This window comes from Xenopus laevis, chromosome 1S (genome assembly GCF_017654675.1).
Source record: "Xenopus laevis strain J_2021 chromosome 1S, Xenopus_laevis_v10.1, whole genome shotgun sequence".
Lineage (NCBI taxonomy): Eukaryota > Metazoa > Chordata > Amphibia > Anura > Pipidae > Xenopus > Xenopus laevis.
The window spans coordinates 188,275,583-188,299,097 of NC_054372.1; the positions used below are offsets into that span (position 1 = coordinate 188,275,583).

The window sequence follows — 23,515 nt, forward strand, 5'->3', positions numbered from 1 at the left end:
TACCTGATCCGATTAAATCAAGATTTTTTAATAATAAACAAGGTGAAATCGTGGATTCTATTTTGGTCGGAGTTTTTTTATTAAAAAGTAATTAGAAAATTTTGATTTTGATAAATAACCTCCTTTGTGTGAACTTTTTTTCCCAAAAAACTATGATCATAGTGTGACTAGAATAGAAACTATCTTATCTAAATCAAGTTGCTCCAAACTAAAGTGAAATGTCCTTTCCTTTTTCTTCTTCATTTCAATGTATTTTATTTTCTCTTCCATTATGATCCTCCTCTTCTGCAGTACTACTGATCGACTATGCCATTGCCTATGACAATGCGCTTATAGCATAAATATATAATTGGCAGCATTAGTGGGTCAGATATGATTAGTCTACTGAATGATTGATGTCAAGAGATCCTCAATTTCAGCAAATTCCTGGGACCTATGAATAGAACCATTGGAGAACATAGACAGATGTTTGGATCTCACCTAAAGCTCATCTTTTCAGAGATGTTGGACTTGGACTTTTTAATAATTGCTTTTTTTCCCTCCCCTTCTGTTCCAGGTGAACATGTTTGTGGAAGGATTTCATGATGCAATTATTCTTTATGCTCTGGCACTGCATGAGCTTCTGAGGAATGGCTTCAGTAAAAAGGATGGTGACAAACTTGTACAACAGATGTGGAACAGAACATATGAAGGTACCAATTGTTCCACTCTGATGTTGCTGTGTGTTTCCTAATGCTCAATAGTACATTGAACACCTGCTTAGAGGGGTCATTTATAAACACTGGGGAAAATTGCACCTGGGCAGTAACCCATGGCAACCAAACAAATGCTTCTACATGTATGGGAACTGAAAGTTCAGGACCTGGGACTTTCCGGATAACGGATCTTTCTGTAATTTGAATTTTCATAGCTTAAATCTACTAGACATAAACCCAATAGACTGGGTTTGCTTCCAATAAGGATTAATTATATCTTAGTTTGGATCAAGTACAAGCTACTGCTTTTTTATTACAGAGGAACATCTTTTTTTTTAAAATTTGGATTATTTGGATAAAATGGAGTCTACGGGAGACGATCATTATGTAATTCGGAGCTTTCTGGATAACGGGTTTCCGGATAAAGGATCCCATACGTTTTTTAACCTGCAGCTGGCTGACAAAAGCCAAAAATGGTTGTTATGGGTTACTGCCCATGTGTTTATAAAGGAAAGTTGTTTTCCTTGATTGGGATTCAGCCGTAAGGAACTTTAGGTTTCCCATGTACAAGTATGGGATCCGTAATACAGAAACCTACTATCCAGTAAGCTCCGAATTATGGAAAGGCCGTCTCCCATAAACTCCATTTTATTCATATAATCCGAATTTTTAAAAATGATTTCCTTTTTCTCTGCAGTAATAAAACAGTACCTTGTACTTGATCCCAACTAAGATATAATTAATCCTTATCGGAAGCAAAACCAGCCTATTGGGTTTATTTAAACCTGCAAACTTCTGTAGAAGTCAGTGGGGCTCATTTATCAACACTGGGCAAATTTGCCCATGGGCAGTTACCTATAGCAACCAATCAGTGGTTAGCTTTTTAAAGCCAGCTGCAAGTAGAATAATGAATGCAGCAATTTGATTGGTTGCCATGGGTTACTGCCCATGGGCAAATTTGCCCAGTGTTGATTAATGACCCCCAGTGGGAGGTGTATCTGCAAAATTCCAGATATTTTGAAATTTGAGATTTTGACTCAAATTATAGCAGATTGCGTTTTTAATTTATCAAAGGTTGAATTTCGAAGTTATGTGAATTTTTATGTCTAACATTCGATCGAATAGGAATGACCCAAATATTTTAATCAACTTTGAATTGAGTTTTCCAAAAAAAAACTCGAATGCCAGGAAGGCAATTAATCTTCAGCGGACATACATGAACTCTGCAGGTTTTAGGTGGTGAATAGGCTTGGGCGAATTTGACCTGTTGCGTTTCACCAAAAATTTGCTGGCAGCGAAATCTCGCCGACGCCCATTAAAGTCTATGGGCGACAAAATTATTTTGATGTGCAGAGAAATGTTTTTGACATGCGTCATTTTTAATTTTTCAGTGTGGAGGTGTGTGATAAATCTCACATTCAAATTCGACTTGGTTGTTTTAAATTCAAAATTGTGCTGTGTGAGTTTTGACCAACAAAAAAAATTTGAAAATTTATCATTTAAACCTTAGGGGTTATTTATTTATCTCAATATTTTCCGCTACAAACTCCGATCAAACCCGCTCTGTTTTTTCCCCTTTTTTATTATTACATTTTCCCAAAAATTTTGCTTTGCGGGGGGAAAAATCCAATTTTCACAAATTTTTTTGGATTTTTCACCTGAAAACTCCAAAAACTTTGGGGTATTGCACGAAACCCAGCAGACATCAAAAAATCATTGGGACTTCTCCCATTGATTTATATGCAACCTCGACAAGTCTGAGATGCCGGATTTTCAGATTTGGATTTTTCCATCCTCAGGGTTTAATAAATTCCGAAAAATTCCTGATTTTTTTAAAAGTCCAATTTTATAAATAAAAATCAAGAATTTTCCGTGATTTTTGCATTCACAGTATAGTAAATAACCCCCATGTCTACTAGGAAACCATGTAAACATTAAATAAACCCAATAGGTTGGTTTTGCTTCCAATGAGGATTAATTATATCTTAGTTGGGATCAAGTACAAGGTACTGTTTTATTATTACAGAGAAAAAGGAAATACATTTAAAAACTTAAATTATTTGTATAAAATGGAGTCTATAGGAGACTGCCTTTCTGTTATTTAGAGCTTTATATATAAGTGGTTTCCTGATAGCGGATCCCATACCTGTTCTGGGAATCCTGCAGGCAGTCTGCAACCAACTCAACTGGGTCCATTGAATTTTATTCACTTTGCCTAGCCATTTGGATCTTCTTAGATTATAGTGCAACCCGTTCATTTTCTGATGCAGGGTATGCGGAATATACATTGTGCAGTGGTCATTTGCTTCATTGAAGTACACAGGAAGGTTAAATGATAAAAGTAACTATAGTTTGCTAATGTGTTAGGGTACCTACATTATTCATTCCTTTGAGGCAGGAACTGATTTGAATAGGGAATTAATTCTGGAAATATTTCAGTTATTTATAAATAAAGGACAATAATAACACTAATCCCTGAGAATATGTTAATAGGATGCAGGCGCACGGTTCCATTGGACTCTATTTTACTCAAATGATCCCTGTGAAGTTTTGCAGTAGAATCCATAGGAAGGAGCCAAGGATAACAGTAGCCGCAGAAGGAAGAAATGCTCTCATGCTGTTTTGTGCAATAAACAAAGAACATTGCAAAAAGTACATGAGGTTTCCTTATTGGATGACTTCTTATCTTTTCCATTCCAAAATAGTTATTGTTTAAAGCAGAGCCTGATAAAATACCAACTGCCAGCGTGTGTTTTCATAGCCGCCATTTTGCTCTTGTAGTAGGCACGTGTTTATCTGAGAATGTAAAATGAGAAATTTAAATTTAATATAAGCTTTGTCATACTGAAATAAGAAACTTTCTAAATATAATCAAACATTCTTCATCGTTTCTGAGATTTCTGAAACTATCCCTCTCAGCATCTGTTTCTCTTCATTCTGTCTTCATGCAGTAGTTGAGTGTCAGATATTCATTGACAGTTAGATCCAATATATCTTTATATATATATCCAATATATCTTCCTTTCCTAGCAGATGTATTAGAGCTCACTCAAATAACTGATTCCAGTACAAACAAAATCTAACAAAATAACTGCCTTTTGCACAAATTCTGCATGTAGAGAGACATTCAGGGGCAGATGCATCAAGGGTCGAATATCGAGGGTTAATTAACCCTCGATATTCGACTGGGGAATGAAAATCCTTCGACTTCGAAGTCGAAGGATTTTGCGCAAATACTTCGATGGAACGATCAAAGGAATAATCGTTCGATGGAACGATTAAATACTTTAAATCTAACGATTTGAGGGATTTTAATCCAACGATCGAAGGATTATCCTTCGACCAAAAAAAGTTAGCCAAGCCTATGGGGACCTTCCCCATAGGCTAACATTGAGTTCGGTAGCTTTTAGGTGATGAACTAGGGGGTCGATGTTTATACTTAAAGAGACAGTACTTCGACTATCAAATGGTCGAATAGTCGAACAATTTTTAGTTTGAATCATTCGATTCGAAGTCGTAGTCGAAGGTCGAAGTAGCCCATTCGATGGTCGAAGTAGCCAAAAAAAAACTTCGAAATTCTACGTTTTTTTTCTTCTATTCCTTCACTCGAACTTAATGAATGGGCCCCTAAGTCTGGTGATTTTAATAGAGTGAGCTCTAATACATCTTCTAAGCAAAAGGAGCCCCCCTATAAGATATATTGGATCTAACTGTCAATGAATATCTGACACCCAACTCCTGCATGAAGACAGAATGAAGAGAAACAGATGCTGAGAGAGGAATAGTGAAGATAAACTTGATTATTTCAGAAACAGTAGAGCATTTGTAATTGATTGTATTTAGAAAGCTTATATTACATTTTCATTTTTGCGATGGTTCCCCTTTAAACAAATGACGATTTGTTGGACCCCTGTATTGTAATTGTGTTTAATGAAAAGACAGCCACGGCAATGGGAGCAGTTCTTTGCTTGAATGGATTTTTTAGGCTTATTGACTAGATACTAAAGTATAGGTCTTGTTGGGCCTGGTCTTTTAACCTGTTTATTATTATCATTATTTATCATGCTGATTTTTTTTAAATGGGATTTTAGTTAACAGCATAAAAAAAGCTTTCATGAATCTGTAACTATGATGTAAACAGGCCACAAATAAGGGGTCATTTACTTTACCCCAGGGGGCAATTGCTAGAGCTCAACTCTCAAAGTCATAAGCCTCTGTGCTGCTTGGTACATTATAAAATACCCTTAGATGATGATGTATGGGAGGCTGGCATGTGATCCTATTAGACTGCAATCAATCTGTTTAGACTAAATCTGGTCTACTAATGAGTCCCATGACTTACTAGAAGTTACAAGTGCCACCTCCTTTACAGTCCTTGGCCATGGAAGAGACAAGACACTCTCACAAACGGTAGAGTAAAGCCTAACTAAAGAAGTAGGTAGAAATGTTGTACATTATGTTTTGTGCTTCTGTACCAGCCCAAGGCAACCACAGCCCTTAAGCAGTAAAGATCTGTGTCTCCAAAGATGCCCCAGTAGCTCCCCATCTTCTTTTCTGCTGATTCACTGCACATGCTCTGTGCTGCTGTCACTTACTGAGCTTAGGGACCCACTCACAATATACAGTACACATAGAATAGAAATGTCACAATATAAGGCTGATTAGTAATTAATACAGATAATTACTACATGGCAGCACAGAAACCAGTGCAATTAGCATCAGAATTTAATAATCAGCAAACCTGTAGCATCAGCTTATATTACAGGGGAAGCTCATTTTCTGCTGGATAATTAGTGACGAGCCCTAAGCTTAGCTTCTCAACAGCCAATCGGAGCCCACTGAGCATGTGAGTGTCACAGACACTTTCCAAGATGGTGACCCCGCCTGTGACAAGTTTGAAGTCCTGGATCATTGCTGCTATTGACTGAAACTTTAGGCTGGTGCAATAAGTTCACTTCATAAAATAGGGCATTTTTAGCAACATTAATATTTAGGGTTTACCTCTACTTTAACCCAGAATAAAGAATAAAAGCCCATAGAAAGTAGAATAATCTGAGATATTGGGGCAATGCACTTGGCAGCCTTATCTAAGAAAGTTCTCTGGCTCTTGACTTTCAATCACAGTCAATGTTGACTTTTTTGGGACTTGCCACCTCAGTACAAGTGGCAATCTGTGGGTTCTGGCAAATGCCAGAGGGGCTACTATAAGATGCCATAGACAGTCACTATTTATTGGACTGGTGGGAGGCTGTTTGAGCCTCTGTGTACTTGAAATGCCAGGGCTTATTTTGAACCCCAATCCAGACCCGTGTAGCAGTGGCCTAAGAAGAGCTAGATGCATTGCAATACAACCATGCTGGATGACCTGGGATCCTAGTAACCTGTGAGGTCCTAAATTAAAGGTGAAATTAGCATCTGAATTGCACACAATCTGTCACAACTGACCTTTCAGGAACCAAACCCACTATACAGGTTTCTATAAAATGTATTGATTCTGTGCCTCCATATACTTGACGCTGTGTTCCCTGGATTTAAGCATTGAGTGAGATAGAATTGATAGAAGTGAAAATATTTCCTATTTGTAACATGGGTTTCAACTTTATTTTTATATGTAATATTAGTTCTGGAAAACACATTCTGTTCTCCGCAGGGAACATTAGTTATCGGCCTGGTTTTATTTACTCATAGAAAAGGGAACAGAAATGGTTGCTTAATGGTGCCCTCTGCTGCCCAAAAAACTCCCAAAAGTTCTTTTTTTTCCCCTTATTGGGAAATATTCAGGAAAACAATTGAATCAAACAGCTCTAGGCAGTGATTCAATTGTTTTCCTGAATATTGTACTTTTAAGGTGTAACACAGACACCTAAATCCGCAGCCCTAAGGAATCGAACATTGGGGCCTGAACCAAAAACTTCTTTACTATTGAAATTATTGGGAAACCACCTCCAATGTAAATTAAAGGGATACTGTCATAGGAAAAAAAAATTTTTCAAAATGAATCAGTTAATAGTGCTGCTCCAGCAGAATTCTGCACTGAAATCCATTTCTCAAAAGAGCAGTTTCTCAGTTTTGAAATCTGACATGGGGCTAGACATATTGTCAATTTCCCAGCTGCCCCAAGTCATGTGACTTGTGCTCTGATAAACTTCAACCACTCTTTACTACTACTGTACTGCAAGTTAGAGTGATATCACCCCTCCCTCCCCCCCCCAGCTAAATTGATACAGGTATAGGATCCGTTGTCTGGAAACCCGTTATCCAGAAAGCTCTGAATTACAGAAAGGCTGTCTCCCATAGAATCCATTTTATCCAAATATTCCAAATATTTAAAAAAGGATTTCCCTTTTCTCTGTAATAATAAAACAGTAGCTTGTACTTGATTCAAACTAATAATAATTCACCCTTATTGGAAGCAAAACCAGCCTATTGGGTTTATTTAATGTTGATATGATTTTATAGTAGACTTAAGGTATGAAGATCCAAATTACAGAAAGATCTGTTATCCGGAAAACCCCAGGTCCCAAGCATTTTTGATAACTGGTACCATACCTGTTTTACATATTATAAATGGACCTATTCTAAATGAATTAACACCTTACCTTCACTTTTTAATTGTCAATGTTTTACATTAGCCTTCATCATTTTCTTCTTCTCATCTGCAGCCTAGATCAGTGACCCCAGCAACCAGATAGTAATCCAAAGTCAATATCATGATTAAAAAACCATAATTAATGAAGACAGATTGCGAATAGCTGTAGCATAGTATTGTGTACACCATTGTCAGTTAGAATAAAGGCTAAATTCACCAATATGGTGCAGTGCATATCCTCCCTGTTCCTAATGCGTTGTTTTTGCAGCGGTGCCGCCACCATATTATCACGCACATTTGGAGCAATATTTGCACTCTGTATTACAAACGTCCTGTATCGTTCTCGTCATATCCCTATTACAGAGGTCACATACTTGAAGCGAAGGGAAAAAAAAGCAGAGCAATGTTCAGATTTTCAGGAATGCAGACACTAAAATGAAATTACAATTTCTTTTGGAATGCCAACAAAAATGTTGGAGCCTGATGAGATTTCCTGTTGTAGTGGCCTGTAAAAATCTGTCGACTCACTGTTTTATTTTACTTGGAGCGGGAGCTATTTGAACTAATTAATTTTCTAATTCCTTGCATGCCATGGGCGCAGGCATTGCCGGGCAGGTGTCGATCGATGCCAATGGAGACAGATACGGGGATTTCTCTGTGATTGCCATGACGGACAAAGAAACAGGTACCCAGGAGGTAAGGCCAAGTCTCGTCACTCAAATCTTTACTTACTTCTTCATCTTTCACATGCAGCTAAAACGTTAATTCCTAGGAAACCTCCATCACATGCTGAATGGATGGCCCTAGTAGAAGAGACAAGGAAAATAGAGGAAATAACATATGATATATAATAGAAGTAAAGAATATATGGGAACCTTGCTTTAAATCCTTAAAAGACAAAGCAACAGTAAAACAATAAAGCAGTTATCTACTAGTACAATCGCCTAGACGTGGTTTTATAGGCTCAAACCCACACAATTTTATAATTAGAATATGTATAGGGAATATTGCTGTATAATGAGTGATATAAACTTGTTGCCATGACTTGTACACTACTTGAGTTATAAGTTATACGACTATTAGTTTCCTTCCCGTCTTGCTTTTTGTATCTCCCTTGTTTATTTCAAAAACTGAAAATAAAGAATATGCAAATCTTCTAGCTGGGCTTCAATAACTGCAACTGGAAATAAGGGACCAGCAAGAAATAACATTGGTCGCCATATGTTTCCAGATATGTAAAAGTGCTGCCGCTGAATAGGTGGAATGGGAAGACGGAGCTGTCTTCTAGAAGTTTTGATGAATGCTGTTTACATACTGTCATGGCTGTGTGAAATTCAACTCAAAGAATAATGTATATAGACTGGATACTGTGCCGAGTCCTTAAAGTTAGAATTTTTGCAGGTTTGCATTCAATCGTTTTTAGGGGTCATTACAACATGGAAGGCAAGGTGAAAAGTGCAAAAAATAGGCGCAGTCCCAGTGTAAAGGTGGCCATACACAGGGAGATCCACTCATTTGTCGATGTCGCCAAACAAGCAGATCTCTCCCCAATATGTCCACATTGAGGTGGGCGATATCAGGCTGATCTGATCGTGGCCCTAGGGTCCAACAATTGGATCAGAATGGAGGCAATAGGGGCAGTTGGATCACGGGACCGCATCAACGAACAGATGCGGCCGGGATTGGACTTTATTTTTTTGCCCTGCCCAATCAACACCTGGCCGACTTTTGGATAGATATCGGGGAAGCCCATCAGAAGGCCCCACTCACGGGCCAATAAGCTGCTGACTCGGTCTGTTGGCAGCTTTTATCGACCCGTTTGATGGGGCTTTAAAACTGGCCCACTGTGATCTCAGGAAGACTCCTGGTGGGCACAGGTGTCAGTGGGCCCATCTGAGTCTGAACATTTGGTTTATTTTTGTGGGGCACAGCATCATTACACTGCTGGTAAAGGGTCTGCCTGCCCTTAGCACCTCTTGCTGGGCTGGCAGGCAAGCTGTAATGCAGGGCCCCATTGTGACCTCCATTTGCCAGCACTCCTTAACTTGCGTTACTTATTAACCTGCAGGTTAAAGAGTGGAGGGGGCACCTATGTCATGAATAGAGTGCAGCAGAATGCACGCAGCACTGCATTCAAGGGGCAATGCTAGGACTTATCAGCAGTTCTTCTGTCTGTAGGGTAGAGAGCAAAAAAACAAAAAAAACATGTTGGATTATGTCCCCTGCCCTACAGGTAGCAACCAACCTCTTATATAAGTTCATAAGAAAAACACATTCAGACTATTATAGTTTTTTTCATGTATTAAGTTGCAAATAGTTGCATCTTTTCACCTTTCTGCACAATAGACTACCCAGAATGCATACAATTAAACTTAACTGTATAATTAGTGATGCATCTGGATACTCTCTAGAACTAATAGGCGAAGTTTCAATGAATTTATTCTGAATATGACACTTTTCATTCTGCAGGTTATTGGAGATTATTATGGAATTCAAGGAAATTTTGAAATCCGGCCAAATGTAAAGCCTCCTTGGGGGCCTGGAAGGCTACTAATAAACGACAGAGTTGTAGAACATACAAATACAACTCCTTGTAAGTCATGTAAGTAGAAGAGCTTTGTAATTGCTTCCACTAAAAGTGGTTTTAATAATGTGTGATTTGAAAACGGATTACTAAAGAAAACAGAGTTCATGAGAAGAGGCAAATGGTATATTTCTCTGTTGATGTGAAATTTTCTCATGGTGAGCTTGATCTTTTCTCATAACAATATAGTAATTTAATAATGTTTGTTTATCACATACATTTCAGATTTATGCTTGGTCTAAATTTCTTCACCTTCTTTTTTGAATTGGGATTATACAATATTTTGTCTACACAACTATTGAAAGGGAATCTGTCATGGGAAAACATGTTGTTTACAAATGTATCAGTTAATAGCTCTCCGCCAGCAGAATCCTGCACTGAAATCTGTTATTCAAAACAGCAAACAGATTTTTTTTTATATATGGGGCAAGACATGTTGTCAGTTTCTTAGGTTCCCCCAGTCAAGTGACCAGGCAAAATGACCCTGAGATTACAACTAAAAAAATACATTACTGGTTCAAGAATAAATTTGTAAATGGTAAAATGAATTATGTGCACTGTACACAGTGTCGTTTAGTAATAAAAACTGTATAATAAAAATCATGACAAAATTTAGCAGGTTAAAATTAACAATTTTTAATTTTACTCCTGTTTTCTTGTAATGTAACTCTGGGGCCACAGTTGTGGCGTTAGTTACCGTTATTACCCTATCGAATTTTGTTTTTCTCTGGTTATGACCAAGTTTTAGGTACATAATTTTGGCAATTGGGATGGGCTGGGTGGGCTTCGAGGAGAGCTTGTTTAGTACTGTAACCACATTCTCTTCAAAGATCAGAAAGTGGTCTTAGTGAATGGTTTCCCTTTGACTAATTCCCATAAAAAAATGACCCTCCATATGAGCAAGACAATGGAATGTAATTGGATTCCATTATTATGTGACATCATTGTAGCTGTGGAAAAATCTTTTTAATCTTCCCATGTCTCTGTCACCAAAAGAGTGTGAGTTTTAAATGGCTAAACAGGAACAACAACTAATTGTTAGTAGCCTTGTAGGTTTCTTTGATTTTAGCTTTGTATTGTTTGTGGCATATTAAGGCTGTGGAAGTGGGCTGTAGACCTTTTGGTGGGATGTGGACTGTACATGCCCCCAAAACCATGTGATAATGGCTCTAAGACACTGTGGGCAGATTCATTTCAATGAGAAAAAGTGGTTTATAACATGAAGGGGCCAATTCATTAACTTCGAGTGAAGGAATAGAAGAAAAAAAACTTTGAATTTCGAAGTGTTTTTTTGGCTACTTTGACCATCGAATGGGCTACTTCGACCTACGACTTCGACTTCGAATCGAAGGATTCGAACTAAAAATCGTTCGACTATTCGACCATTCGATAGTCGAAGTACTGTCTCTTTAAGAAAAAACTTCGACCCCCTAGTTCGCCACCTAAAAGCTACCGAACCCAATGTTAGCCTATGGGGAAGGTCCCCATAGGCTTGCCTAACTTTTTTTGGTTGAAGGATAATCCTTCGATCGTTGGATTAAAATCCTTCGATTCGAAGGATTTAATCGTTCGATCGAACGATTATTCCTTCGATCGTTCGATCTAAGTATTTGCCCAAAATCCTTCGAAGGATTTTCATTCCCAGTCGAATATCGAGGGTTAATTAACCCTTGATATTCGACCCTTGATGAATTTGCCCCGAAAACTCATGATTGAAAAAACATTGGCGACTTTTCCTTTTTTTAAGCAGGACTGCCTGCAAAAGTCCTGACTTGAACTTTTTTGTGTTAACATTTTCCACAGACTTTTAAGGGCCATGGAACATTCGTTTTACAGTGGGCTCATGTCTAGGGAATTATATGATCTCTTTTGTCTTTATTAAGACATTTGTAATAAAAAGTGGCCACTTCAAGCATTTGCACCAACATCTCTAATAAAGACCTCCATACGACTTTAATGTACTCGCCCTATTCAAATTGACCTAAGGGTAAGATCACTAGCAAATTTTCGCTAGGCAGAAACAAATGCTAGCGAACATTCAATATGAAATGCTTGCACTGAAGAAGTATTGCTACTAAAAAGTCCCCATCGTTGGCACCCAGGACGTAACTTTGCACTTTAGTGAATTAGTGTAGTGGTAACAAATTTGAGCCTGGTGGTGCGAAGTGGTCACTGGCCACTATTCGCCCTTTAGTAAATCTGCCCCTCTGTCTTATGTAAATGAATGAGATGCACACAGAAAAGGAGTGGAACATTGGGTAACTAGTTGCATTTACTGGATGTATAAAAAGATTGCGATGGTCACCCTGCAATCTTTTCATTCTTTTAACCCAACAAGAATTCATTCAATTCCATGGAGGTCTGGTAACAATAATCCCATCTGCCAAAAGCACAAATTGTAAGTTTCATATCTATTTTTGGCAAGGGAGACAATCCCCTCTTGAAAAAAAAATGGACACCATTTCCAAATTCATTTACCATTAATTAAAATCATAGCCTCTGTTTGCAGAGAATCGGCACTTCTTATCACTATTTTCTCAATCACATAAGAAGTAGAGTGAAGCAAAGCCTCAGTTATACAAGTTTTATTAACTCATTCATTAATTAATGTAGTTAGTCATGTGTTTTTCCATTTAGAAGCTTGATTGTTTTCCAGCATCTCTACAGCATTCGCTACAGGGAACCATGTTAACCTATATGTTAGTATCAGTGGATTGGTTACGATGAAAGCTGCCATAGATGCTCATGAAACAGTGCCCTCCAGTGACCACACAGAATGATTGCTTGTTTTTAGCATGTAGTGGCTCTTGATGTCTAGATTATTCAACAACAAAAAAACCTAATACTCTTTCTTTACTTTTTTTTAATCCATAATTCACACGTATAACCAGAAAATTAAAAAGAGTGAGCACTAATTATGTTTTTTTAATTTGCTAAATTTTAATTTATCATATTAGAAATTATTCAAAACGGAGACACTCATTAAACTTCATGAAAGTGATTGAATTAAATAGGAGGAAATGTAATGTAGGAAAAATAGTCTGGGAAATTGTCTTGATATCATATTCTTAGAGAATCCTTGGTTTACTATTGTACTTATGGCACACAGAACACAGATACAGATAGAAAGGTTTACTTCTTGTGTTGTTGCTTTGCATAGATTTCCTATAGCCAAAATATTTATTGGTCTTTGCATTGATGTATATACTAAAAAGCCTTTAAAAATGCATTAAAGTACCATTGTGCCATGTGATGTGAAAGTAACCGATGTTCAACATTTTTGTACTTAATTATAAGGGGTTATTTATCAAGCTCCGAATATCCGAACCTCAGTTAATTTGTAGTTTTCAGAGCAAAAAAAAGAAATATGAATTATTTATTAAATTCCGATGGTCTAAAAACTCAGAATCCAAAACCCCAGCATCTAAAAGCTCTTAAGGTTCTGTACAAGTCAATGGGGAAGGTCCCAGTGTCTGCGTTGATGTCCGTACCAATATCTGATGATTTTAAGGATTCGGAGCAGTTTTAGGGGAGAGCTCCAAATTTTTGAGAGTTTTGCCCGACCCTATTTTTTCCGGCTTTTTTCTTCATAAATAAGGTCCATTCGGAAATTCGGAGTTGCTCGAAGTTGGATATTAGAAATACTGAGATAAATTCGGACCTTGATAAATATCCCCCATAGTCTAAGTAAGTATCCTCAGTTAGCTTAAGTCATGATAGAGTTAAGGTAGACTAATTTCCTTCCAGAAATATTATTTGAGAACATATTGTTTTTCAGTAAAATGTGGTTTCTCGTGAACCCCATAATAAGTGGTTTCACAGAGGCTATTGTGATACTAAGCTCTATAGTTAGTATAGGTATGGGTATATAGAATTTAATTAAAAGTAGGGAGGGGTGTGTGTATGGATGCTGGGTTTTCATTTGGAGGGGTTAAACTTGATGGACTTTCTCTTTTTTCAACCCAATTTAACTATGTAACTATGTAACATGAACCCCATAATATTTGTGTATAAACCTAACAATTTCATAACTTACAGGAGGGTCTGGAGCAGATTCCTGCACTGTATACAAGGCAGAATCTTGGACAGGACCACAGAGCATGTTTCAATGACCCCCCTCCCAAAAAAAGAAAAACATTGTAAAATGAGTCCAAGTTTGAAGCAGAAGATCTAATTGTATCTTTGGGATATTGTCCTCTCAGGTTGACAATAGACTGTTAATGATAATGGAGATCAATACTTTACTGGAACTTATAAGTTCTATGACTTACCATCTCACATTTTTTTTAAGCAGGTGGCCTTGGAGAATCTGCAGTTACAGGAATTGTTGTTGGAGCCTTTTTAGGAACCGGACTCTTAATGGCATTCTACTTTTTCAGGTACGTCCAGAAAAACATTACTACAGGTATGGCCTCTGTTATCCAGAAAGCTTGGGACCTGGCGTTTTCCAGATAATGGGGTAGTTTTGTAATTTGAATCACTTATTTTTTAGTAAGTCAACTTAAAAAGAATTGAAACATTAATTAAACCCTATAGGGTTGATTTGCCTCAAATAAGGATTAATTATATCTTTGTTGGGATCACGTATAAGGTACTGTTTTATTATTAATGAGAAAAAGGAAAATGAGAATTATTGATTAAAATGGAGTCTATGAGAGGTGGTCTTTCTAAAATTCTGAGCTTTTTGTATAATAGTTTAAGGGATAATGGATCCCTTACCTGTACTTAGGGTTTTGTCTTGGCATGATGAGTTTCAAGTCTCTGGGAACCAGGAGGTACAGAAAGTTGGGCTATTATCATTGTAATATCCAGAGCTCCTGGAACTTTAGATGACATGTCAATGTCTACAGTATCTCCCCCTACTGTTCAGCCTAGAAAAACTCCTCTCTTCAGTCTCTTATACAGGCAAAAAAAAATATATTAGTCTCTGCAACAATAAGGTGCCATGGTGCTCAAACTATGAATCTGAGCCACCTAAGGGTCTCCAAACTAAAGGAGGGTGGTTTAACCTGATGGTCACATTGGATTAAGTTTTATGGAGAAAGCGTAGTTGCTGTTTCAAATACAGGTATGGGACCTGTTATCCAAAATGCTTGGAATCTGAGGTTTTCCAGATAACGTAATTTGGCTCTTCATTAGGGATGCACCAAATTCACTGTTTTGGATTCAGCCGAACCCCTGAATCCTTCGCGAAAGATTCGGCTAAATACCGGACCAAATCCTAATTTGCATATTCAAATTAGGGGTTGGCAGGGGGAAACATTTTTTACTCGGCCAAGAATGATTCAGCCGCAGAAAAAGGTTGAATCCTTGCGAATCTCGAACCAAATCCTGGATTTGGTGCATCCCTAAAAATAAGTGTGCCTATTTCCTACCCTTTTCTTTTTTCTAATAGTAAATATTGACTCTTCAACGTCTCACCACTGAGAGTTTTTTTCCCTATTGCAGAAAGAAATACAGAATAACTATCGAAAGACGGAATCAGCAAGAAGACTGTAACCTAGGAAAACACAGACAGCTCCGGGAAGATTCCATAAGATCTCATTTTTCTGCAGCATAAAGAATAGAAAAAGAAAATCTTTAGGAAGATGCAACCAAAGACATCATTATGTGTGATGGGGTTCTCGCAGAAGCTATTTTTTAAGGCAGTAGAATCTTATTTTCATTCTCATATTGTTTTCAGAAACTCAGGAATGATCGATTAATTGCATTATGCCATGTGGCCTTTCCTCTTGTGAAAAACGGGGGGCACTGTCTGACAAGATCTTTACGTGAATATCGGGGGGTGGGCTTGTTGAACATATTTTGTGGACAGCAATAGACACTTTTAGAAATAATGTTCATTTTCAGCATATTTGGCCAGAACATCACGGGGAAAAAAAACTTAAAGAAAATTGGTACACATAGTATACACTGAAATTATTATTTTTTTGTGTTGCAGAAGGAAGGTTGTTAAAATGCATTTGTAGCAACAATGCAATTTTGATTCTCTTGAAACATATCTACTATAGAGTTATAGAATAGGCATACTATCACCGCATAGTTACAGCACCATTAAACCGAAAATTTCTGCACGGAATATATCATTCCTGTATCTTATTTCTGCTATAAATTCTCTAGATCGATGGGTTAAAAATACCTGTTTTTGCCAAAGTACACTGAAAAGTTCATATTGACTCTGGCGATCTGAAAGCAAACACAATGAAGCATTGATGCAAATGAATCTGTCCATCTTGTTGAATTTTTCTGGTTTGCTCAATCTTGATACAGCTTGACCTGCGGCACGACAGATTGCTGTATGTTTCAAGGTCAAAGTTGAGCGAACACAGGCATTGACTGTAATCCTGTGGAAATGTAAATGCTTTACCTTAGAATGATTTTAGAGCATTTCTGCTGCACATCTATCTATCACAAGATTTATACAGGGGAATGTAATAAAAGTCACAAAGAGCAAAACAATTCGCACCGATAAGACTAAAAATCCACATCTCGCAATGTAATATTGTTCCTTAAACTGTTATTGCATTGCGAATTTTAATTGCGCATTGCGAATTTTAATTGCGCACTCATAAGAAGTGCTTGAAGGTGTCGTAATCTTTTGGAGCAAACATAACGACTTTTTCAGTAAGAAGTTTTATTACATTTACTGCGCATTGGCGCAAACTATAAAATTCGCAAACGATCTTTCACTGTCAGAAGTGGTCGCTAAACAGTTTCCGGGCTCGCAAAAGCTATATTAAATTCGCACAAAGCAAAATTTGTTCGCACAAAGGCATAACTTTTCGCATTGCGAATAGTTTTTCCGTTAGCGATTTTTATTACATTCCCCCGTTAGTGTCTAGATGTTATTTAATATTGAAATTGCATAGTAATTCTTTCTCGTCGTTTTTGATCTTTGAATGATAAATGTTTTTTATTTTTTTGGATTCAGTAAAAATACTGGATATTTAGTTGGGTAATATTAGCAAATCAATCTAACAAATAGGTCACTAAAGTAAATAGGTCTATTTTTAAATTCTAATTTAGATTCTAACTTGAATTCTCTGATTATAAACAGAGCTCTGTGGCCCTACGGATGCATCGTTTTTAGAAAAGTGTATGGGGCATATTTATCAAGGGTCGAATTTCGAATTCAAAAGACTTCGAAATTCGAATTCAAAAAGACCAACTGAAATTAAGTCAAAGTTTTTTTTGGGGTCGAATAGGTCCTTTTTCAATCCATATTCGTCCCAATTCGAATCGTTTGAATCGAAGGAATAGCGCATTTGATCGAATTTGATTTGAAGTTTTTCCAAAAAAAGACTTTGATTTTTCAAAGTCAACCAATTGACTCCAAATATGTTCTAGGAGTTCCAAAAATTTCGAGCTATATTTTGTGACTAGGGAATAGTGCAAATTCGATTTGAATTTGAAAAAAAATTAGAAAATTCAAATATCTAAATTTATCATGTACTGTCAAAATTTGACTTCGACCGTTCGCCATCTAAAACCTGCCGAATTTCTGTTTTAGTCTATGGGGGACAACCTAAAACCTATTTGGAGTCAATTTTTTGGGGGAAAATCAAATTCAATCGAACGCTATTCCTTTGATTCGTACGATTCAAATTCGGCTGAATACGGACCTATTCGATTGAAAACGGACCTATTCAACCCGAAAAAAAAATTCAACTTAACTTTGGTTGGTCTTTTTGAATTCGAATTTCAACGTTTTTTCAATTTGAAATTTGACCCTTGATAAATATGCCTCTTAGTGTGTAAAATGCTTACATTTCTCAGCTATATTGCTACTGGTACTGTTCACAATTTACACAAAATGGGGAAGAAATGACTGATGATTAGTAGATTTTTTTTCCAGATTTTATTTAACATTTTAACAGCTGTGTGTTAAATACACTTTGTTTGTTGCATTTCACATTATTGGCAGAAAATTACGTTTTCTTTGATTCATGACTTGTAGATTTTTAAAAGATTTATTTTCAGAATCTGAAGTTCACCATGATTTACCAGTATTAGTGTAAATCCTAGCTTAAATTTTAGAAAATTGTAGTAAATGAAATATCAGTATTATATCAATTTTTTAATATGCACAAAATATTTGGCGGACAATTGAAAAAAAAATGTTATAAAAAAAATTAAAAATGTAATTGTAAATATGGAATTATCATATAATGTTGTACAGTTAACTTTTTTTAAAGAACATTCCATGTAAACCATTTTGTATTTTTTACGCTGCATTTGAATCAAATTCTATTTTTCCAAATTATGGAAGAGAGAGTCAAGCATTCTCATTCTAACATTAACAAAGTAGAATTCATTTTGATCATTCTTCACTGTAAATAGTAGTTGGCATTTATATAGTAACAATATTTCACTACTGTTAGTACTATCCTCTGAACGCTAAATGCCCCAGTGTTCACTGTATGTTTTGCCATTAACAAGTTGATTTTCATCATCATATAGAAGCAGATTTATCAAAGTGTGAGTTTAGAGCTTCATAAATGAAAACTCACCCACGTTCTAATTATTCCTATGGGATTTTTAGGAATGAATAGAACATGGGTGAGTTTTTATTTATGAAGCTCTAAACTCACAATTTGATAAATCTCCCCATAAGATGCCAAGGGGGTTATTTATGAAAGGTTGAATTTCTAATTTATGTTAATTTTTTTTTTTTACTCTAATAAATTTGAATATACTCACAACTCGAATGGGAGGTTATTTATGAAAAAACTCGAACGTCTTATATTCGATTGTATAGTCCCAACAAAATTTGAATCAAGTTTTCCTCCGAAAAAAAAACCTTGAATGTCAGGAAGGCAATTAACATATTCAAATGATTCAATGGACTTCTGCCTTTGACTTGTAAATTAATTCGGCAGGTTTTAGGTTGCGAATGTTCGAATTAGAACTGTTTTCATGGTTGAGGGGTGTGATAAATCTCACATTCGAATTTACATTCGAGTTGGTGCTTTTAAATTCTAATTTGTAAAACATTTTTTGAAAATTCTAATTTGAATTTTCAGGTTTCGAATTCGAACCTAAATCAATCTGCACCAAGGGGCAGATTTATCAAGGGTTGAATTTTGAAGTGATAAATACTTCGAAATTCGACCATCAAATGGCTTGACTTCGAATATCAAAGTTGAAGTTTTTTTCACCGAATTTGACCGATCCATCGATCAAACAATTTATCTTCAACTTCAAAAAAACGTAGAAAACTGCTCTAGAAGGTCCCCATAGGCTAACATTGCACTTCAGCAGGTTTAATTTGGCCAAGTATTGAAGTCAAAGTTTTTTTTAAAGAGACAGTACATAGATTATTGAATGGTCGAATATTCAAACGATTTCACTTTGAATCGAATTCGAAGTCGTAGTATCCTATGCAATGGTCGAAATACTTTGAATTTTTTTACTTTGAAAATTCCCTCGAATTCACTTTGACCTTTGATAAAACTGCCCCCAAGTGTCATGATTGAAGCCAATTTATGGTAAAATTCAACAAAGCATATTATTGCTTGGTATCCGTGGTACCAAATATCAGAATAGGCACAGGAACATGCCATTGCATTGAAAACACATAAATACATATATTTGTTTTTCTCAGGGGCGCGCCGCCAATGAGGCGAGCTGAGACGCTCGCCTCAGGCGGCAACGCCGAAGCAGTTTCCAGGGGCGGCAAAAAGCCGCTCCTGCACCTTTAAGAGCCGAATTTCCGGTTTTTAAACCGGAAATTCGGCTTTACTAATGCGAGAGAGCGCAATTGCGCTCTCCGCATTAGTGTTCCTGCCTCCCCCCCCGACAAGTAAGTCAGCGAGGGGGGGCGGCATTGCAGGAGCCGCCTCAGGCGGCGCTTAGGTCTGAATCGGCGCTGGTTTTTCTTCCTTAAATGACTGTTTTAACATCAAAAATGGGTACCTCCGCGAACTGTAAAAATGAGTTTCATAGACAAGACTGTATATAGTTTTTATAGTTTTATATGGACTTCACTAACTAAAAATTACCAGTTTACAAAGAAATTGGTCATGTTTAAGACATTTGATATTTAAACAAATTCATTGAGATTTTTGTGGGGGAAATATTATTGGTAAGTTATTTAGCATAGATGTTTAAAAAATGGAAGATATGTTAAAACTGTAAAATACAATAAAATAACAATAAAATGAATAATGAATGAAAATAAATGATTATGTATTAAATCTAATAATAATTTTTGTATTAAAGTATTTAATATCCGAGAGCATTTTATGGATGGTCTTAAGTCAACAAAGCTTTTAGCGATTTAAATTAAGTTGAATTTGGAAAAATACTTAACGTTTTGTGTTATTTTGTTTTATTTCATCAAATTAAACAACGTGTTATGAAGTTATCTGTAGGATACATAGATTGCCCGAAACCTCTGTCTTTGGCTAATTAGTGGGACATTAATAAACCATACAGAAGTAGGGAGACTGAAAATATTTCTTGCACTGTAAGTTCTAAAGGGACAGTGTTCAATATTTTTTTTATACATGTCATATAATAATGAAAACCTCAGTTTTTATTATTTTTTAAATGCCCAGTTTGTTTGTCCAACTAATTTCTCAATTTTATTTCATGATGTTTCTTGTTGTAGTAGACTGAAACATACTAGTTCAGTAGTGCCATGAAGTTCCAAGTAGTGAAGGGCTGAACTGTAAAATATTGTAAATTTGAAATTAAGTTTCTGAAAATCAACTAGCTTTTTTCAGATCAAAAAACTTGAATAAAACAATTTGGCATCTAAAAGTTCATGTGGATGTCAGAGGTTATCAGATTTAAGCTGTTTTTCAATTCAGACTCAAAATTTGCCAAAATCATTGAAAATTAAGGGGGGAATGTAAAGTTGGTCGCTAGCAGAAAAATAATTTGCATTTCATTCGCAAAATGAAAAATTTTGCTTTTGTGAACACTTTCCCCCTCACACGACAGTAAGGGGCAGATTTATCAACGGTCGAATTTCGAAGTGGAAAATACTTCAAAATTCGACCATCGAATTGAATACTACGAAAATTGAAGTTGAATTCGTAGGATTTTGACTTTCGATTTTACTTTGAATCGAAGGTTGAAGTCGAAGTCGTAGTAGCCTATTCGATGGTCGAAGTATGTAAAAATTACTTCGAATTTTTTAACTTCAAAAATTCCCTCGATTTCACTTCAACCCTTTTTAAATCTGCCCCCTAGATAGTGATTGCCAATTTTATAGTTTGCGGACGTTCACAGAGTATGTAATGAATCGCAAACCATTTTTTGCAACAAATTATTTATGAAACTGCAGAGCAGGTGTTAAAGGTTCACAATGTGAAATTAAGATTCGCAATGCAATAAAAGCCTAATGAAGGATATTACATTGCGACAGGCAAATTTTTATTAGCAAATTTGATCTCTTTGCAAATTGTTTTTCATTTCCCCTTATTAGTCCAATGCAGGTTTGCAAGTTGCTCTTCACAGTTTTAAGGGGTTTTCACATTAATTAGAAACAGTTCCCAGGTAAATGTATCCTCCTCTTATATGAATAGATCATGCTTTTTGTTTTATTTGGATGTTTTATAAATATGACCTTTAAAAAATATTGCTTCTTTATCTATGATTATTTTGCTTTTATTTTGCTTACAAATAGAAATTTTCTCCAATACTTCTTCAACTGTAGGGGCAGATTCACTAAGGGTCGAATTTCGAAGTAAAAAATACTTCGAAATTCGACCCTCGAATTGAAATCCTTCGACTTCGAATATCGAAGTCGAAGGATTTAGCCCTAAACGTTCGTTCGATCGATCGAAGGATTTTTCGTTCGATCGAACGATTAAATCCTTCGAATCGAACGATTCGAAGGATTTTAATCCAACAATCGAAGGAAAATCCTTCGATCAAAAAAAGGTTAGCAAACCTATGGGGACCTTCCCCATAGGCTAACATTGACTTCGGTAGGTTTTATCTGCCGAAGTAGGGGGTCGAAGTTTTTTTTAAAGGGAAAGTACTTCGACTATCGAATGGTCGAATAGTCGAACGATTTTTCGTTCGAAACGTTCGAATCGAAGTCGAAGGTCGTAGTCGAAGGTCGAAGTACCCAAAAAATACTTCGAAATTCGAAGTATTTTTCATTCGAATCCTTCACTCGAGCTTAGTGAATCGGCCCCTAGATGTCTTGAAGGATTTTTTTGAAGATGCTGTCGTATCACGTTAAGATCCATAGATTTTAATAAAATTAAATACCCTGCAGTTTACAGCAGTTGCATTTTTTTAAAAAAACATTTTAAAACCACTCTAGAAGATATTGCAAGTCAAATATATTCAGGTACAAATGTAGCCAGGATAATGTTGTCTCATTTGAAAGTGAAGAACCTTAAACTGAAAAGTTTGTGAAGGATATTTTAAGAATAGTGATGCGCGAATTGATGGAGTTTCGCTTCGCCAAAAAATTTGCGAAATTCCAGTGAAATTCGCAAAATGCTGGCGTCCGTTTTTTTTACGGCGGCGTCCAAAAAAACAGACGCCGGCATCCATTTTTTTTTAATGCCGGTGAATTTTCGCTGGCGAATTTTCATGTTGGTTTTGCAAATTTATTCGCTGGCAGAGAATCGCAGGAATTCGCACCTGGCGAATAAATTCGCCCATCACTATTTTAGAACAATATATATTTTATGTTACAAAATAAACCTGGGGGCACTGACATTGCTTTACAGAAAACTGGAATCATAATAGAGCCTAAAATAATACCGGCAATATTTGGCTCTGTCTGGTAGAATATATGGACCAGTGAGAAGTTAGTATGTAATGGTAGTGCATTATATTAATTAAATCATACTCTATGGTGAATATGTGCTTATTGGACTGTGACAAATTTTACCCATTGCCAAAGAAACTCTTATGGGGGAAAGTAATATATTTTTTTTGTTTTTGTTTTTTTGCAAAAAACATTCGCTAACACCTTTGCGAATGTTAATGACCATGTTTGCACCATTTTTGAGTGATTAAAGACCTCTAAGACTTCCTCCCGACCAAATTGCTTTTGCGAACGTTCTCAGTGTATGTACTAAAATTTCGCAATCGCAAACCATTTTTACATTACATTGTGACAGGCGAATTTTTATTCACAAAGTTTTGCTCTTTGCAAATTTTATTACATTTCCCCCTTACAGTGGTTCACTTAGGTAACTTTTAAATAAAACCATTGCTGAAAGTTCTATGACTGAGATCATTTCCTGTACCACTATTATATAATTTAATCCCTTTTAATCTACTTTTTTTTTACCAATGAGAAATTTAATATTTGAATTACACAAATAATGTTCAAAGTCAAATTTTTAAAAAGACAGTACATGATAAATTTCGATATTCGAATCTTTTTGAAATTCTAATCGAAATTTGGACTATTCCCTAGTCAAAGTACACAAAAAATAGCTCGAAATTCAAATTTTTTTAATTTGAAAATTCACCTCAACCTTTGATAAATCTGCCCCAGTGACTTCTAGTGCAACATAAAACATATATAGGTATGCTGAATATTTCTTTGAAAAACTCCAATTCGTGCTCTTGTTGGTCAAATTAAGTGCCATTTACGGGTGTTGAGTTGAATGCACACAGGCGCAATGTTGCAGTGCATTTCTCACTTTTTTAAAAATTTGTGTGTGC

General features: G+C 36.2%; 1 protein-coding gene across 2 annotated transcripts in view; it reads left to right on the plus strand.

Moving 5' to 3' along the window:
• Positions 1-15,440, plus strand: part of npr3.S (natriuretic peptide receptor 3 S homeolog) — a 58,007-nt gene extending 42,567 nt beyond the window's left edge. Inside the window, exons 4-8 of one of the 2 annotated variants that reach the window (XM_018244538.2) lie at positions 557-692; positions 7,886-7,980; positions 9,754-9,886; positions 14,160-14,247; positions 15,317-15,440. In XM_018244538.2, the coding sequence (XP_018100027.1) occupies positions 557-692; positions 7,886-7,980; positions 9,754-9,886; positions 14,160-14,247; positions 15,317-15,428 (564 nt within the window). In that variant the 3' untranslated portion in view covers positions 15,429-15,440. The remainder of the gene's footprint in view (positions 1-556; positions 693-7,885; positions 7,981-9,753; positions 9,887-14,159; positions 14,248-15,316) is intronic. The other variant, XM_018244539.2, reaches the window with a different exon arrangement.
• Positions 15,441-23,515: the final 8,075 nt, after the last annotated feature.